Source organism: Chlorocebus sabaeus, chromosome 19 (genome assembly GCF_047675955.1).
Source record: "Chlorocebus sabaeus isolate Y175 chromosome 19, mChlSab1.0.hap1, whole genome shotgun sequence".
Classification (NCBI taxonomy): Eukaryota; Metazoa; Chordata; class Mammalia; order Primates; family Cercopithecidae; genus Chlorocebus; species Chlorocebus sabaeus.
The window spans coordinates 11,220,166-11,238,345 of NC_132922.1; the positions used below are offsets into that span (position 1 = coordinate 11,220,166).

Sequence of the window (18,180 nt, forward strand, 5' to 3'; positions counted from 1 at the left end):
GGACATTTCAGAGACTCATCCTCCTCCTCAATCTTACTTTAATTAATTTTTTGAGGCTCCAGACAGAGGATGGTAAACGTACCCAGGGGTGGTGGTGTGAGGCTCAGACAAGACTCTGAAGCAGTGACTCATCAATGAGCGCCTACTAAGTACCAGGTTCTCAATGCAGTCAACCCTCTTAGCCACTGTATGGGGGGATCCGTGCACCCATTTACAGATGGGAGGTGCCAGGTGAGGAAGGCAAGTGATACACTGCAGGCCACCCTGCCAGTCAACAGCAGAACCAGGATTGGTTTGTTTGGCTGATTTGGAATTTTTTGTTTGTTTTGATATAGGGTCTTGCTCTGTTGTCCAGGCTGGAATACAGTGGCACGATCACCAATCACTGCAGCCTCAAATTCCTGGATTCAAGCAAACCTCCCACCACCTCAGCCTCCCAAGTAGATGGGACTACAGACAGGCACCACCACACTTGGTTAATTTTTTTATTTTTTGTAGAGACGGGGTCCCACTCTGTTGCCCAAGCTGGTCTTGAACTCCTGGGCTCAAGTGATTCTTGCCACAGCCTCCCAAAGTGCTGGGATTACAGGCATGAGCCACCAAGCCCAGCCAGAACCAGGACTGAAACCCAAACGTTATATGATCTATTTGCCTCTCTGAGCAGTGGCCTTCCAAGGGTACGAGAGGGGCGAGGTAATAATCCCTGCCTTGAGGGCGGCTGGACTCACTGGCACCATGCCGGCACAGGGCCTGGCCTGTAGTACACGCTCAGTAAAGAGTGGCCTGTCCCTATGAGGGAAAGACATCTGCTTAGTAGATGAGGAAATCAGGTGTTCCCTGTGACCAGACAGGAGACGCACAGTGGGAACAGCCTTTCTCATCTCTCAGCCTGGTCGGGGAGCCACGTGAAGCCTACCGCTCCCAGAAGAGGCTCAACCTGGCTGGGCGCAGTGGCTCATGCCTGTAATCCCAGCACTTTGGGAGGTTGAGGCAGGCAGATCACCCGAGGTCAGGAGTTCAAGACCAGCCTGGCCAACATGGCGAAACCCCATCTCTACTAAAAATTAGCTGGGAGGGGTGACACATGCCTGGAGAATTGCTTGAACCCGGGAGGCGGAGGTTGCAGTGAACCCAGATCAGACCACTGCACTCCAGCCTGGACGACACAGTGAGACTGCATCTCAAAAAAAAAAAAAAAAAAAAAAATGGCTCTACCAGACTCGAGGTTAGAAACCTTGTTCAAACAAATGTGGCAGAAGGAGGGAGGGAGGACAGGCCAGAGACGCAGATCCTGAGGAAGCTTGGACAGGGACCATGGCCTGGCCTGAGGCAGGACCTGCCCTGGCCATGGTGTTGATATGGATGGGGTGGGTGAAAAGGCAGGTACCCTGGCTAAGAGGCCTCTGCAAACAGCCCTGATGTGTAACATCTGCCATTTTCCATGGTGTAAATACTCCCTCCACGGCCAATTTCAAGCGCCCAACTCTTTCATCATTGGCTTACAAAATTGCCGAGTGTCTGGAAATTGGCCCTCACCAGCTGGCTCGAGCGAGCCCCTGGCAAGGACAGTGCTGGGGCTTGAGTATAGCAGGGCTGTGCAGGCCCCCTCGATGCTGCTCCGCTTGGAGACTGGAGCAAGCCCTACAGTACTCACTCCCTGTGGGGCTTTCTGCAGGAATGCTGCTCCTCTGCAGGCCTGGGCCAGGCACTAGCCAGAGGCAGGACTCTAAGCAAGGGGGTCCTGGGGGCCCTGTCTCACCAGCTTTCCCCCTGCAGAGAGCCCTCCTGCCAGCCCTCCCCAGAGACCTTTTTAATTAAGCCAGAATGGCTGGCAAACCAGCGGCTCCGAATAGAGTGTCACAGCAGCCCCGGGGGTCCCATTTAAGTAAATTGAATGGAGCCTGCGCTTGGTGAGCTAACGAAGAGGGAGGTGCAAGTGCGACTCCATGGGGTGCGGCATGCAGGGCCTCCGCAGGAGGGCCGCAGGGAAGCAAAGAGAACTTCGAAATCCCCAGCCCACCCGGGGCGTCAGTCTTGCCGCAGAAAGAAGTGGGTTCAAACCTGGCCCACAGCTGGCGGCGGGACCTAGGGCCAGTGACATCCCCCCCGTTGGGCCTCAGGGTCGCCAGCTACTAGGTGGGAGCTTTGCATAGCTGGGGAGTGGGTTCAGGGAGCCACCCCATCCAGGGGCTGGTGGATGGCAGGAGCCGGAAAATGGTGTTTTTCCAAATGGGGCAGGACCGGACCTGCCATCCAGGCTGTCATCCCTGGGTGGTGCCTGTGGACTGAGGCATCCGTGCTAACCCCACTGCCCCTCCCTCCTGCATCCCCACGGAGGCCCTGCTCTCCTCACACACACATCATCCCCCAGCTCCCACCACCTCCCAGAAGCTGTCCCCTCCCCTGTGTACTATCCCTGGGGCTGGCCAGCCCCATGATGGCCCGGGGGCCTGGGGCACACTGTTCAGCTCAGCGCCCACTCCTCCTTGTCCTCCCTGCTCCCAGCACACAGGAGGGACATGCAGAAGGACACACAGGACAACCACGGGGCCACTCGCCCTCAGCGCCATGGGTCTATATGGGGTGGAGTCACCGGAGAGGACAGGACACCCTGGCCTGGTGAAGGGATGTTGTGATAGAGACAAGGGCCTTGAGGGTAGTGGAAAGGTCTGGATTTTGTCCTGAGGGCAATGAGGAGCAACAGAAGTTTTGAGGCAGGGAAGAGCCCAACCAGACTGGTGCTCTGGAAAAATCAGCCCAGCTGTTTGGGGAAGAATGGACAGAAGGGCCCAGGTGGCCAGGCTTGGTGGCGTGCGCCTGTAGTCCCAGCTACTTGGGAGGTGGAAGAGGGAGTATTGCTTGATCGTGCCACTGCACTCCAGCCTGGGCAGGAGAGCAAGACCCTGTCTCTCTTTTTTTGTTAATTTTTTTTTTTTTTTTTTTTTTTAAGGAAGAAGAAAACAGAAGGGCTCAGGTGGAGAGGTGAATAGAAGTCAGATTTGCAGGGACTGGCAGGGGATGCGCTGTGGTTGCCTTGGTGTCCAGGCCGAGCAGCTCAGGAGGAAAAGAGTCCCAGAGAGGCCAAGTCCTAGCCAGCTTCACTCATTCACTCATCATTCATTCACGAGACACCCAAGCCTTTCCCTCCTCTGAGCTTGGCCCTGGCTGGGCAGTAAAGTCGCATGGATGTACTGGACCCAGCTCAGCCCAGCACTTCTCGGGGGACAGACACACAAACCGAGGCAGATGCATGGGGCTGCCCAGGCCTGGCCAGGGTCCTGGGGCCCTCACACCTCCCCCGCGGGCCCGGCCTGGCTGCGCTGCACTGGCCTGCTCATGGTGCTCGATGCCCATGCTGACGGTGTTGACCAGGATGGCCATCATGATGCCCCGGTTGAAGTACTTGCTGTCCACTATGCCGCGCAGCTTGGCTCGCGTCTCCCGCCACACGTCCCCGCACAGCCAGACTGCCCCATCCGCCTGCTCCTCCTCCTCCTCCTCCTCCTTCCCCAGTTCCGAGGAGGCTCCATCCTCGCTGCTCCGGGTCCCGTCCCCATCTGCCTCGTCCTCGCCACCAGCGGAGCTCCCGGAGCCCGAGCCCTCCTGGCCCGAGTCGGTGCTGCCCAGGCCCGAGGGCCGCCGGCTGGCCTCATGTTGGCAGCAAGGGCAGCTGGCGGGGTCAGAGGCCAGCGTGGCAGGGATGGGCTGCACCAGGGTGTGAGGCGTCGCGTCCAGGGGGCTATGTCGCGGGCACAGCTCTGAAAAGCAAACCGGAGGGGTGTAGAGTTCTTGCCCACACCAGGCCCAATCCACCCGGGGACACATCCGAGTGCGCTCGGCTCCCAGGCCCACAGGTCTGCCTGGAAACAGCCGACCCAGCCTGGAAGGGCGGGGGGCCCCCGGGGAAGCGGCTGCAGCTCTCTGAGCTTTGTCCACCCTGTTGTAGATGTGGGGGCAGGAACGCCCACCATGCAGGCTATAGGAGGATTCTCTCCCTTAAGGCACATGATGGGCCCAGCACGGTGCAGGGCACGCGTCCATGCTGACCGGCCATTCCTCCTGGCCCAGGCCCTGGGTCAGCACGGAACAGACCCAGAGCCGCAGTCACGCAGCTTGGGAGCTAAATGTGATTCTGAAAGAGCCAGGCCAATGTGGGGGCGGGCCCCCTCAGAGGAGGCCATGGTGGCCTTGGTGTTCTCAAGTTTCCTGTCCGTACAGCAGGGGGGGAGTGGGGAGGGGGAGGTTTGTTTCCCAGGGAGGGGAGGAGGCATGGAGCCCTGGGGCAGGGGCGGACCCTCACTCCAGAAGCCCCTGGGACTTCCCTCCACACAAGGGGTGGAGGTGGGGGCAGCGGGCAGGAAGGCCCGCTGGAAAGAGGGAACTTCATCCCTTTGCTGCCCCAGAATCACAGGAGAAGCCTGGGCTGGCCCTGGACTGCGTTCTGTGATCTGTGAACCATCTCAAAGGGGTGGCAGAGAAGCCTCTCTCTGCCTGGTTTAATTTCTTCTTTGTGTTTTCCTGTGTATTCCTAGAATAAATACATTTTGCTTGTGTAAGCCAAAAAAGTAACATGAAAGGGAAAGAAAAGCATGTCACACCTGCCCTTCATTTCCACACTTGCCTCTAGCTGCCTCCCAAGCCCCAAATAAGCACCCCTGACTCGTTCCGCCTCTGGAGCCGGAGCAGGCAGCCAGGAGCCCAGCGGCCAGTCCCACCTCACCCCGGAGGACAGGCCAACGCCCTTCCCCGCGCCGGCTCACTGCTCCCACCTGGACATGGGGCGGCTGCCAACTCTCGTTTTCCAGGGCAGAGGGGAGGCACAGGGGCAAGGGGGCACAGGTACCAGGAGAGGGGGCTAGGTGGCCACGGGAAGCCCGTTGGAGTGAACACTTCTCCCCCACGTCCTCCAGCAACATCAGTGCCAGCCTTGCCTGGCCCCGGCTCCTGTATCCGCATGCCGGGCCTGCCCACGGGCCACCTGGGGCCTCCTCCAAGCCCACGCCTGGACGGCTGGCACCCAAGGATGGGTGGGCGGCAGCTCTGAGCGTGCATTCTTCTGCTCGCCTCCCAAGAATCGATTCCCAGACCATGAAGGCTGGAAGGACTGGGCTTTCCAGAGCAGGGTCTGGGGTGGCTGACTCCCGCTGCTGATGTCGCATGCTGGGGGCCCCTGTCCTCACTTTACAGGCAGGAGACAGGCCTGCAGAGGCCCGCACCTGCTCAAGCGCAGTCCCCATGCCTGCTGACTTCCTTCTCGGCGCCAACTGGGAGAAGTGGCACTGGGGCTGGGGGCTGGGGGCAGGGCCCACCTCTGTGGCCCTGGCTTGCCTCTTCCCGAGTGATCATTTCCAGGGGAGGCAGGCCCCTGCAAAGCCTGGCAATGCCGGCTTCCGAGATACTCCCTTCGTCTCCCTGACCCTTAGTCTTCCCATCTGAAAAGTGGGGATAATATTACTATCTGCTCCTTTCTCAGGACTGTTTCCTGGAACAGACGAGGCAACCAACAGGGCAGCCCCTTCCAAGCCTAACAGCATAACCTCGGCCAGGGGCAGTGGCTCATGCCTGTGATCCCAGCACTTTGGGAGGCCAAGGCGGGAGGATCACACGAGCCCAAGAGTTTGAGACCAGCCTGGGCAACAACACAGGGAGACCTGTCTTTACCAAAAAAAAAAAAAAATTAAAAATTAGCCTGGCGTAGGGGTGCACGCCTACAGTCCCAGCTACTCTGAAGGCTGACGCGGCAGGATGGCTTAAGTCTAGGAGATCGAGGTTGCAGTAAGCTGTGTTGGTGTCACTGCACTCCCTCGGTGACCCTGTCTCAACAACAACAACAACAAAAAACAAAAGTGTAACTCCCACAGCCCCAGGGCAAGCACAGAGAACAGGGTGGCATGAGTCCCCAACATGCCACAGCTTTGAGGGGGCAGACCCACAGCCCCTTTGTGCCAGGCACCCAGGGTCATTGCTCGGGTGTGCTGGAAAGCAGGGGACAGCAGAAGGAACCCAGAGAAGGGAGTGATGTGGGCTGCAGCAGGGAAAGAATTGGAGCTTCCCAAGACTGAGGACAGACACTTGTTCATTCCTCTCAAGTGTGGCTCCGGGGGCAGAGCTGCTATCTCCACACACACAGGGATCGAATGCCTCCAGGGAAAGGCTGAGTTCCACCCAGCACCAGACCCAGTCCAGTACAGACTGACAGGTGCCAGGAGAGGGCAGGCAGAGACGGGGACAGAGCTCCCTGGCGGCTGTGAAGGAAACACTTGCGCACAAAGTGAAGACCTGGAATGTGGAGGCTGCTGGGCCTGCTGGACGTGCTAGAAAGGAGCGACACTTGGCATGCAGTGCCTGAGTGCCGTGTCGGATGCAGGGCCACTTACTGTAGTGCCGGGGCTCCTTGGCATGGGGCCCAGGTTTGGCGGGCGCTGGGGCCTCTGGGCCCAGAGCCTGGCGCCGGCTCTGCAGGGCCTGGTAGAGGCCCAGGGCGCGGCGCTTGGCCTTGCGCAGGATGTGGCAGACGTACTGGAAGATCTCCTCGTAGCAGTCGCCAGGCTCGGCGTAGCTGGCCACCGTACTGGAGGACAGGTAGCGCTGCCGCTGCTCCAGCATCAGCCGGTGCTCCCGCTGCTTGGTCTCCGAGAACTGGGTCGCTATGACAACGAGGCACAGGTTGATCATGAAGAAGGAGCCCACCTGTGACCAACGGGAGGAGAGGACAGGGACAGGGACAGGGACACGGATGGAGGGGACAGAGGGGTGAGAGAGGCAGAGTCATGGGGTGGGGACAGCAGGGAGACATGGGGAGAAAGAGGCAGAGGGAGATGGGGAGATGGAGACGGAGATGGAGATGCGGGTACAGAGGCAGAAATTAAGCAAAGAGGAGGGGCAGGGACCAACCAGAGACACAGAGGCCAGAGTAGGGGCAGGTAGAAAGAGACAGCGAGGTACACAGACGCGATGACAAAGAAAATGAGACAGGCTCAGAGAGGACAGACACAAGGGAGGGGAGACGCAGGGGATGAGTGGAGACAGGGAAAGAGGCAGGAGAGGTGGAGGGGCCCGGAGAGACACAGGCACAGACACAGATGGGGACAGGAAAAGATCGCTGAGGCCTCGCTCCAGGAGAAGGCGATGGCCTAGGCAGCTCCCCAGGCCCGACTGGGATCTGCTTCAAAGCCCAGCTCCCCTCACACCCCTAGGCCCTGGCCTGGCCCCCATCCGCCTGGGACATCTGCACTGAGCCCAGGGAGGGAGGCCACAGCCCGTTTCGGCTTTCCTAGGCCCTGAGTCCTCGCCCAGCCCTGCCTTCTCTCTGGCCAGAATCTGGCCTCAGCTGGGACCCCAGACGAGAAAAGAGAAGGTCCCTCGGGGTTTTCACGTGGCTTTATTTGTGCTTACAGGAAATGCAGGGGGAGAGGCTGCCCCGGTCGGCATTGGGGATCCCATCTCCTCGTGGCCTGATGGCTCCAGGAGTGGGGCTCCTCTCCAGTTTCCAGGCTTTCAGGGTGCAGCCCCCTCCCCAGCATTTGCTGAGCCTGGGAGTGAACTTGGCGGCCAGCCAGCCAGCCAGCGCAGATAGCTTTCATCCCCCTCGGAGGTGCCTGCCAGGAGGCTTTCCCCGGCTGCAGCCTCATCAATGATGATTGAGGAGCTAGGGTCTGGGAGGGTTACTGACCCAGAGAACTCTGGGAAAATCCCCTGCCTATCAGGTAAGAAGATGGCCTTCCATCCTTGTCTCAGTCACCTCGTCCACAAGCTCTTCCTGGGGAGCTGCCCTGCACCAGGTCTGTGTGAGGGTCGCAGGAAGAGAGGGCTGGGCCCTGCCCTCTGGGACCACACATTTTTCAGGCTCCTACCCGCCTCTGCCTCTGCAGCTGCTGCCCTGGGCGACCCAGGCAGGCCTCCGTCCCCTCCTGGCCTCCACTTCCCCATCTGTAAAATAGAAGGCTCAGACCTGATGAGCCAAGAACTTTTCACGTCAGAAGGAGGCTGGGTGCGGTGGTTCATGTCTGTAATCCCAACACTTTGGGAGGCCGAAGCGGGTGATTCACTTGAAGTCAGGAGTTCGAGACCAGCCTGGCCAACATGGTGAAACCCCGTCTCTACTAAAAATACAAAAATTAGCCGGGTGTGGTGGTGTGTACCTGCAATCCCAGCTACTCAGGAAGCTGAGGTAGGAGAATTACTTGAACCCAGAAGGCAGAGGTTGCAGTGAGCCAAGATCAGGCCATTGCATTCCAGCCTGGGCAACAAGAGCAAGACTCCGTCTTAAAAAAAAAAAAAAAAAAAAAAAAAAAAGACAAGAAAGAAAGAAAGAGAACTGGGGGCCCAGGGCCGTGGCTCACGCCTGTAATCCCAGTGCTTTAGGAAGCCAAGGCAGAGGATCACTTGAGTCTAGGAGTTTGAGACCAGCCTAAGAAACATAGCAAGACCCTGTCTCAAAAAAAAATTTTTTTAATTAGCCAGGCATGGTGGTGCGTGCCCATAGTCCCAGCTACTCAGGAGGCTGAGTGGGGACGATCGCTTGAGCCCAGGAGATCAAGGCTGCAGTGAGCTATAATTGCACCACAGCACTTCAGCCTGGGCGACAGAGCCAGACCTTGTCTCTAAAATAAAATAAAAATAATAAAAATAAAAATTTAAAGGAGTACTAGAGCCTAGGCTTGAAGGCCAAGTACCCCTCACCTTTCTGGGGTTCAGGGTCCTCACGGGAGGTGACCCTGCAGGTGACATAGAAGCACATTTGTCCTGACTTTGCTTTGTGAACCCTTCCCAGCACCTGGAAAAACTCAGCCCTTTCAGCCTCTCGCCAGCACTCCTTGTCCTGTGACAGGGCCGCCCGAGACCCGACAGCAGCAGCCGCAATAGTAGCAGATTGTCCTGTGACAGGGCTGCCTGAGACCCCACAGCAGCAGCCGCAATAGTAGCAGATTGTCCCGTGACAGGGCCGCCTGAGACCCGACAGCAGCAGCCGTAATAGTAGCAGAGCACATGTACTGAGCACTCACTGTGTGCCAAGGGCATGCAGGCTTCAGGCTCTGTCTCACCTAACCCTCCTGAGAGCCCAGGAGCAAGGTGCTGTCACTGTCCCCCATTTCACAATGAGCTTGGGGAGCATTGCGCTTTACCCCATCCGCACCCTTAGCCACCCTGAACCCCACAGCAAGAGCAGATGGAGCATCCTCCAGCCCCTCCTAGGAACCGGAGTCTCCTCTTGCAACCTCAGTGGCTTGTGGCTCCCACACTGCAGTATCCCGACCAGCTTCAGGGGCTCTGGGAGCCACCCCCGCCCAAGAGGCTCTTTCCCTGCTGACCTCCTGAGTCTTTACGGCTCAATTCTGGCATCACCTCCTCCAAGAAGCCTCCCACCTCCCCATCCCTCCTCCAGGCTGGATTGGGAGCCTTCTCTGGGCTCCCTTCTCTCATGGCGCCTAAGATGCTGTATAGTCACTGACTGCTGTCAGCCCATCTTCTCACGAGACTGTGAGCTCCTTGAGGACAGGGGCTGGGCCTTACTCACTGCTCTGTTCCTAGCACTTGGCTCAGGGCCTGGTGCAGTGTGGGCTTCCTGAATGTTCTAGTGAATGAGTATGCAAGGCCATGGATGGCAATGCTGAATATCTGGCCCCTCTCCTTTTATCTGGGGCATCTCCTATAGGTCCAAGGTTCCAGCCTCCCCAAGAAAGCACTGGAGCTTAGACAACAGCAGGTGTCTCCGGTCACCTGCCGGTCTGGCCTTGGTCCCCAGGTCAAGGTCCTGCCAGCCCAGGATGGGGCACTGCCCTGGAGGGTCAAGTGTGCCCTCTCCCACCACCAGGAAGCCAGAGAACCCAGCCTGGCAACAGCAGGATTCAGCAGCGACTCCTGGGAGTGAATCACCTTGACATTTTGGGGACTGTGCTATGCTGAAGCTGCAGTCAGGCATGACGAGGTGGATGAGCTCACCCTGGGGAGACTGTGTGGGGGTGCAGGCAAGAGGGACTGGCCAGGAAGAGGCAGGTGGGCCCACCTCCATCTCCAGGTTACCCCAACAAGGCAGGGCTGCCCAAGAGATGGGAGTCCCTCTGAGAATTTCAGGGAGTTCCACCAGATCACCATCAGGTGACCTCCCTCCAAACCCTGCTCAGTCTCCAGGCATCTTGTCTTCCCTGTCCAGGAAAACAGGCATGAGCTGGAAGCCCTTCTGAAGCTTCCAGTCTGAGGCTGCACCTCGGGCTCAGGTCATGCAAAGAGTGTATCCCAGAGATACAAGGCAGAGAAACAGGAGCAGAGCATCGGTGGGGAAGTAAGTGCCCAGACATGAGAAATGACAGCAATTGAAGGTGATGGATGCTTCCGACAGCCACCCCTGATGAGCCCGTTCAATCACCTGCTGCCCAGTGGTGCTGAGAAATAGCCCTTCTTGCTTCCTCATCCCAGCTCGCCTCGCTCTGAGGGGCTCCCTGGGGGTTCCCAAAGACCCTCCCTCCTCAGGTTCTGAGCGCGCCTAGGAGCCTAGGCTCCCTGACACTTACTATGATAAGCAGGATGAAGTAGATGAAGTTGTAGAAGGAGTGAGCATCCATCACATAGTACATGATCTCCACCCAGCCTTCCAGAGTGATCACCTGCCGCGCGCAGAGGAGAGAGACAGAGAGGGCTGGCCCATCAGAAAGTCCGTAGCCCAAGCAGCACCCCACACAGAGGCCCCACTGTGTGCCAGAACGCATCATACATGCTGCCTCGAGTCCCTCTCACAGGGGCTGGACAAGGCACATTACATTATACAGGTGAGGAAACTGAGGCTCAGCGAGAGGAAGGCACTTGCCCACTGTCGCATAGCCAGGAAGGGGTGGAGCCAGGATTTGAACCTTGGTCCTTCCAGTCTACCACACCAGCAGGAGGGCTGGAAAAGCAGGGAGCCTGCCCCTGCTCCAGCTTATCAGCTGGGCCACCCACCCTCTTTGAGCCTCAGCTGCTTCTTCTGTATGTGGGGAGCCCACCTGGCAGGGCTGGGGTGCAGCTCGGTGGAGCCTGATAGTACGCACTGTGATGAGGCTGGTGTGACTCTGTCACCACCCACCCCACCCCGACTCCTTCCCAGACTGGGGGATGGAGCAGCCTTGGGAACGACAAACTCTAGGTCCTTACTAGCTTCTGGCAAATGCACAGAGTGGGACCCCCTGAGCAGCCACCCACTCTCCTGGGCAGACAGTTCCAAAACACAGTTGCTGCCGTCACCTCACACCCTGCAGCTCTGAACAAATGATCCTGACGCTCTCCAGGGCAAAGTGCCTAGGGCAGTGGAGGGCAGTGCAGGGCAGCACAGGGCAGCAGAGGCAGCAGAGTTCGGCCCTCCCACCACTCCCTCAGGGAATTCTCAGCTCCCCCTCTCTGCTCCTGTCCCTTCTTCTTTCCAAGGACAGCAGAAAGGTAACCTCTACTCAGCACTCTCTGCACACAGGGCTGGCTGCCCTGAGCGCGCCATCTGCTTTATTCTTAACAGTCACCCAAGGTGAGGGGGGCTGTTTCTACCCCATTTTAAAGATGAGAAAACGGAGGCACAGAGAGGCCAAGCAATACACCCAAGGTCCACTGCCCTAGTTCCTTCCCTACACATACCCCAGCCTATCCTCTGCAGACTGTAGGCTGACAGGACAGTCACTGCAGTGGGGCCATGCAACAAGCGCTTTGCACACCATGAGGCTAGCGCTGCTTTGTGAAAGTGTGTGTATTATGTGCACTGGGTGACAAGGCGAGAAACATTTCTTACTGACTTCAGATTAGCTACTTGGCACTCCCTGCACCAGAATTTTACTCAGGCTGTCCCCACCGGGAATGTCCTCCTACCCCATGATCCTGGCCTTGGTCAGCCAATCCCTCCAACAGAGCTTGAATCCTTCCTCTCCTCTCTGAACAGCCCTCCCTGCTGGGATCCATATGGCCCAAGGCAACCTGGGGCTCTGCAAAGAGCTCAGGCTTTGGGGTCACCCAGAGCTGGGTTAAGATCCTAGTTTTGCCATTTAATACTCACATCATCTGTGGTCAATTAGCTTGCTTCCTTTCTTTGAACCTCGGGTTCTCTGTCTATAAAATGGGCACGATAATGCCTATTCTGCCAGCAAGCTGGGCAGGTTTCAGTCAGATAGGGGGTAGCAAATACCTAGCACAGAGCCCTGCCCACCAGGCAGAGCTGCCCACTCTAGGACCAGGTTGGCCCCAGGCCTGAGCAGCCTCACCTGGAAGATGACAATCCAAGCGTAACCGATGTTGTCAAAGTTGATGGCACCCTTGTGGGGGTTGGCGCTGCCCGTGCGGCACACATTGTAGTAACGGTTCCAGTTGACACAGAGGCCGCTGGTGTTGAGGTCCTGGCGCCCCGCCCCAAAGTCATAGACGTCATCCTTGGACAGGCAGCACTCACGGCCCTGCTCCTTGAGTGGGGGGATCTCATGGCAGCCCATGATCCCATTGTCCCCCGACAGGGAGCAGATGAAGGGCATCTCATCGTCCTCCTCCGGCTGGTAGTATGGGGGCAAGGCCACATCCCCTTGTCTGTCCACAGGCAAGGGTGGGTAAAAGAGGGAAAGGGGAGGGGTCACTGCCAGGAGGATCAGGAAGGGAGAGGCCATACAGCATGGCAGGATGGCTCAGAAGGCCTTGTCACTGCTTCAGGCCTTGGCACATGCTGTTCCCCTGCTTGGTCACCATTCCTCACCTCTGTTATGGCCAAGAAAACCCCCACTGGCCCACTGTGGTCCCCTCCTCTGGGGAGCCTCACTGTGCCTTGCACACACCTTCATTACGGCTCCTGGGGAAGATGCCCCCAACGCCCCTGGGAGGCTGGACATTTCAGCATCCCCAGGCCACACACACTGTTGGGTTCACACAGACAGAGCAGATGCTCAATAAGCAAGCACTGGCTTTTACCAATCCAGCAGATGAGGGGTAAATCCTCCATCTGCTCCACCCACTTGCATCTAAGTAATCCTAGGCGGATCACCTCCTCTCTCTGGACTTGGTTTTTTTTTTTTTTTTTTTTTTTTTTTAGACCAAGTCTCGCTCTGTCACCCAGGCTGGGGTGCAGTGACGAGATCTTGGCTCACTGTAACCTCCGCCTCCCTGGTTCAAGCAATTCTTCTGTCTCAGCCTCCTGAGTAGATGGGACTATAGGTGCATGCCACCACACCTGGCTAATTTTTGTACTTTTAGTAGAGACAAGGTTTCACCACATTGGTCAGGATGTTCTCAAACTCCTGATCTCAGGTGATCCACCCACCTCAGCCTCCCAAAGTGGTGGGATTACAGGCATGAGCCACCGAGCCCAGCTGCCCCTCTCTGGACTTTGATTTCCTCATCTATAAAACAGACAACAATCCCTACTCTGACCATCCAGAAGGGTTAATCTATGCTTCACTGCAATCCTAATCAAAATCCCAACATTTTGGCCTGTGGAGCCTGCCCAGATGGCTCTAGGATTTATTTGGATGGGAAAATAGTCAAGACAAGTTTTAAAAAGGAGAGAGATAAACAGAAACCAGATCTACAAGAGAGCCAAATACTCTACAACTATGATTGTTAATACTGTGTACCACTGTGACACGAACAGAAAGGTTAATGGAATGCCATAGAGCACAAAGACAAACCCATGTACAAAGGGGAACTTAGTATATCACAGAGATGGCTTTTCAGACCTGCAGAGAAAGGAGGGGCCTGTCAGTAAGTGATGTTAGGATAGTTGCTATCTATTTGGGAAATACTAGTTAGATCCCAGCCTCACACCATACACAAAAATAAACTTTCTGAAGACAGGTATCCAAAACTAGACATATAAATTATCTCATTTTTAATTTTTATACTGATTACACATTAAAAATAATATTTGGATATATTAGATTAAGATAAATTGTAAAACTAAAAATAGTAAACTTCCAGTGGATTAAAAAGCATAAATGCAATGAACATCACCACCAAAACATTATAAGAAAAAATGGAATATTTTTTGTTAACTCAAGATAGGTATAACTTTCCTGGGTAAGACACAAAATCCAAGTTTTGTAAAGGAAATGTTCAACCAGATCAACTACATACTAATGTAAAATTTCACTGAGACAAAATATACGAAGTAAAAAGACAAGCAACAAATTGGGATAAAGCAGAGGTAGGCAAACTTTTTGTGTAATGGGCTATATTAGCAAATATTTTTCTGCACAGCACCTGGCCTCTGTCCCAATGACTCAACTTTGCCATTGTAATCTGCAAACAGTTATAGGAAATAGATAAACAAGTTGGCATAGCTGTTTCAATAAATCTTTATTTACCAAAACGGGCCATAGTTTGCTGTTGCATAGGATGAAGTATTTGCAACATAAAAAGAAGATAAAAGGTAACTATCTAAAGCAGGGGTCCCCAACCCCCGGGGCCACACAGGAGGACATGAGTGTCGGGTGAGAGAGCATTACTGCCTGAGCTCCACCTTCTGTCAGATCAGTGGTAGCATTAGATTCTCACAGAAGCACAAACCCTATTGTGAACTTCACACTCAAGGGATCTAGGTTGTGCACTCCTTGTGAGAATCTAATGCCTGATGATCTGAGGTGGAACAGTTTCATCCCAAAACCATCCCCCAACTCTGGTCCATGGAAAAATCATCTTCCATGAAACTGGTCCCTGGTGCCAAAAAGGTTGGGGACTATTGGTCTAAAGCATATGAAAGTCTCCCGCAACTCAGTAAGGAAAAGGAAAAATAACCCACTAGGGGGAAAAAAAAGGGCAAAAGAACAGAAAAAATTCACAGAACAAATAAAAAATGGCCAATATATACGAAGAAACACTAATGGAACAAAATAACCAAATGCAAACAAAAAGTAATGAGATCATTTTACACCCATCCAAATGGCAAACATTTCAGGGTTGGTAATATTCAGGAGAAGAATGAATGTAAACAGACACTCACACACACTGTTGTGGGAGTATATATTGGTACAACCTTCTTAGAGGGCAATTTGGCACATCCATCAATAATCAAAATGTACACATCCAACCCAAATACATATGGTCACCTGAGTCTCATAGAGGCACCACTGCAATTCAGTGGAGAAAGCGTAGAGTTTTCCATCACTGGTCCTGGGACAACTGACTATCCACTGAAAATAAATCAATAAATCTTGATCCCAATGGGGACGGGGTGCAGTGGCTAACACCTGTAATCCCAACACTTTGGGAGGCCAAGGTGGGTGGATCACCTAAGGTCAGGAGTTCAAAACCAGCTTGGCCAACATGGCGAAACCCCATCTCTACTAACAATACAAAAATTAGCCATTTAATAGCGTGGTGGCATGTGCCAGTAATCCCAGCTAACCAGGAGACTGAGGCAGGAGAATCGCTTGAACCTGGGAGGAGGAGGTGGCAGTGAGCCAACATCATGCCACTGCACTCCAGCCTAGGCGACAGAGTGAGATTCCGTCAGAAAATAAATAAGTAAATAAATAAATAAATAAAATCTTGACTCTAACCACAAACCATACACAAAACTAGAGATGGACCACAGACCTACATGTAAGGATTTTTTAAAAAGAGAAAGTTCCTAAAAGAAAGCACTGGAAAATATTTTCACAATCTTTAGAAAAGATTTCTTAAATAGGATACAAAAAACAAAGCTAAAAAAACGATTGATAAACTGGACTTCATTACAACTAAGAGTTTCATTCATCAAAGGACGCCATTAAGAGAGCGAAACGTAATTCCTTCTTTGTCACGTCTGTGAGTATTCCGCTGAGTGAATACACTGCCATTTATTTATTCATTCTGCCGATGGTTTGGGGTTGTTCCTGGCTTTTCGGCTCTTATGACTCATAAATATTCTTGTACACATCTTGGGATGTATATAAGCCATCCCTTTTTTGGGTAGACACCCAGGAGTGCTGCCAAGTGAGAGAGGCAGGATTTGACCCTGACTGCCAGGCTGGGGCTCGGGTTCCTAACCCACACACCACACTGTGGCAGTGAGGCTGCCTCGATCAGGAATACCCTCCCCACCCACTCCCTGTGCCCCCGCCTGCCTGGAGACATTTTTCTTGAACCTTTTAGGTTCAGCTCAAGGTCACATCCTCTGCGAAGCAAGAAGTCCCGCTGGTCCTCTGTGAAGCGAGAAGCCCCGTTGGTCCCCACCCTGGCTGGTCTTGTAACCCCTCTGGGCTTCCAGGCCCCATTCTGCCAAGCCCAGAGCACCCTGAGGCCTAATTTTCAACACATTCAGCCCCCCAGTGAGACAGTACAGAGGACAGTGGCCAAGATAAAGGGTCTCTGCATCCCCAGGGCCCAGCATAGGCCCTGGCCCCTGGAAGGGGTTGGTGAGTGTTTGTGGAATGACAGCGTCCTGACACCCACACAGCCAGGAAGGGGCTGGATGCTTGCTGGAAGCCTTGCCGTTGGCCCTGGGTGAGTCCCTTCCCATCTAGGCCTCAGTCCCCATTTGCATAGTGACAGGTTGGGCTGAGGCTTTCTGTGGCCCCAACTCCGACCTCTTTGGGTTACACCCCAGGAAGGGCCCTTCTCCACCCTGACTACTGAGCTCTGCCCCTCTCACAGGGTCCACTGTGCCAGGAGCTAGAGGCTTCCAGGCAACAGCCCTGGCTGGGGAGAGCCCAAAAAGAGGACTTTGAGGAATTCCCCTGCCCAAGACCCTGCCTGGTTCCCCAAGATCCTAGCTAGGATCTTCTCAAATTCCAGCTTTCTGATCACCCAGAAGAGATCTTGCTGCCTCTTTGTGAACCCTGGTTACCAACTTCTCTGCTTCTTGTCCTAAACAAGCCTTGTGAGTTAAGGTCTAAACCTCCCTTATTTCTACAGGAGTCACAGACCTGGAATGACCCTGGCCTTGCTCCCCACCCAGACGTGCATGAACTGTACTCATCTCCTTTCTTCTTCATCACCGACCACCCGCCCTAAGAGAATGAAGCCAGGAGCTCAGAGGGAGGCGTGGCAATCACCCAGCATCTTCCCTTAGGGCGTTCTTTCTCCAGTGACATTTCTTTATATTTATTATCCCCTTCCTGGGGTGGGGATGGGGGTGGACCAGATCAGGTTACTCTTTAACACGGCCCAAGCATGTCCACGGCATCCTCCCTCCAACTCCCCTATTGCATCCAAGACAGGGCTGGGACGATCACAGAGAAGGAGACATCAGGGACCGGGACACAGAATCTCCAATAGCCAGTCCTCGCTCCCAGCCTGCCTCTGGGTGAAATGAACTCACACATCCACTCACTCACTCATTCCTTCAACAATTAGCTGGCAGCACCTGTACCAAGTCCTGCTCTAGATCCTGGGAAGAGTCAAGCCCCAGGTGCCCCTGCAGTAGAGAACTGACATTCCAGGGGCCTCCAGAGACCTTGGATGAACCGACAGGAGATGATTTCAGAGAGATGAGTCAAGAAGAAACCCCAGCAGGGCTGTGTGATGGCCAACTTGGGGCTGGGGTGGTGAGGGAGGGCGAGGGAAGGCCTCCAGGAGGAGGTGTCGGGTGGGCTGAGCCCACATAATAAGAAGGGGCCGGGCCAGGCGCGGTGGCTCAAGTCTGTAATCCCAGCACTTTGGGAGGCCGAGACGGGCGGATCACGAGGTCAAGAGATTGAGACCATCCTGGTGAACACGGTGAAACCCCGTCTCTACTAAAAAGTACAAAAAAACTAGCTGGGTGTGGTGGCGGGCGTCTGTAGTCCCAGCTACTCGGGAGGCTGAGACAGGAGAATGGCGTCAACCCGGGAGGCGGAGCTTGCAGTGAGCTGAGATCCGGCCACTGCACTCCAGCCTGGGCGACAGAGCGAGACTCATCTCAAAAAAAAAAAAAAAAAAAAAAAGAAGGGGCCGGCCACAGAAGGATCCAGGGAAAGAGCCCTGTGGGACAGAGGGGCAGAGCTCATACTACCCTGACTTCAAAGCAGCTGCCTCTCCCCGGTCCCACTGCCCCGGGCCCTGCCTCAGGACCTGCCCCTTCTGGGAGTGGGCACAAGTGTAGACCCCCTTCCTGAACCCCCACTTGGGGCCCTTACCCACCAAGGTGCCCCTGCTGTGGTCTACCCAAGTACCCTACTGTTCCCCCATAGCGATGGGTGGATGGGCCCGTTCCTACCCAACTTTCACCCTCCAGCTCTGCTACCCTCTCCCCAACCAGACAGGCGGAGAGGGAGAAACTAGCTCTCA

The 18,180-nt window shown here is 55.1% G+C and overlaps 1 protein-coding gene across 1 annotated transcript in view; it reads right to left on the reverse strand.

Moving 5' to 3' along the window:
* Nucleotides 1–2: 2 nt before the first annotated feature.
* The window catches only part of LOC140709084 (voltage-dependent T-type calcium channel subunit alpha-1I-like), a 57,487-nt gene continuing 39,309 nt past the window's right edge, over nt 3–18,180 (reverse strand). Inside the window, exons 5-8 of the mRNA XM_073006705.1 lie at nt 12,216–12,531; nt 10,512–10,604; nt 6,378–6,690; nt 3–3,758 (exon numbers count right to left, since the gene is read on the reverse strand). Of these exons, the coding sequence (XP_072862806.1) occupies nt 3,118–3,758; nt 6,378–6,690; nt 10,512–10,604; nt 12,216–12,531 (1,363 nt within the window). The 3' untranslated portion in view covers nt 3–3,117. The remainder of the gene's footprint in view (nt 3,759–6,377; nt 6,691–10,511; nt 10,605–12,215; nt 12,532–18,180) is intronic.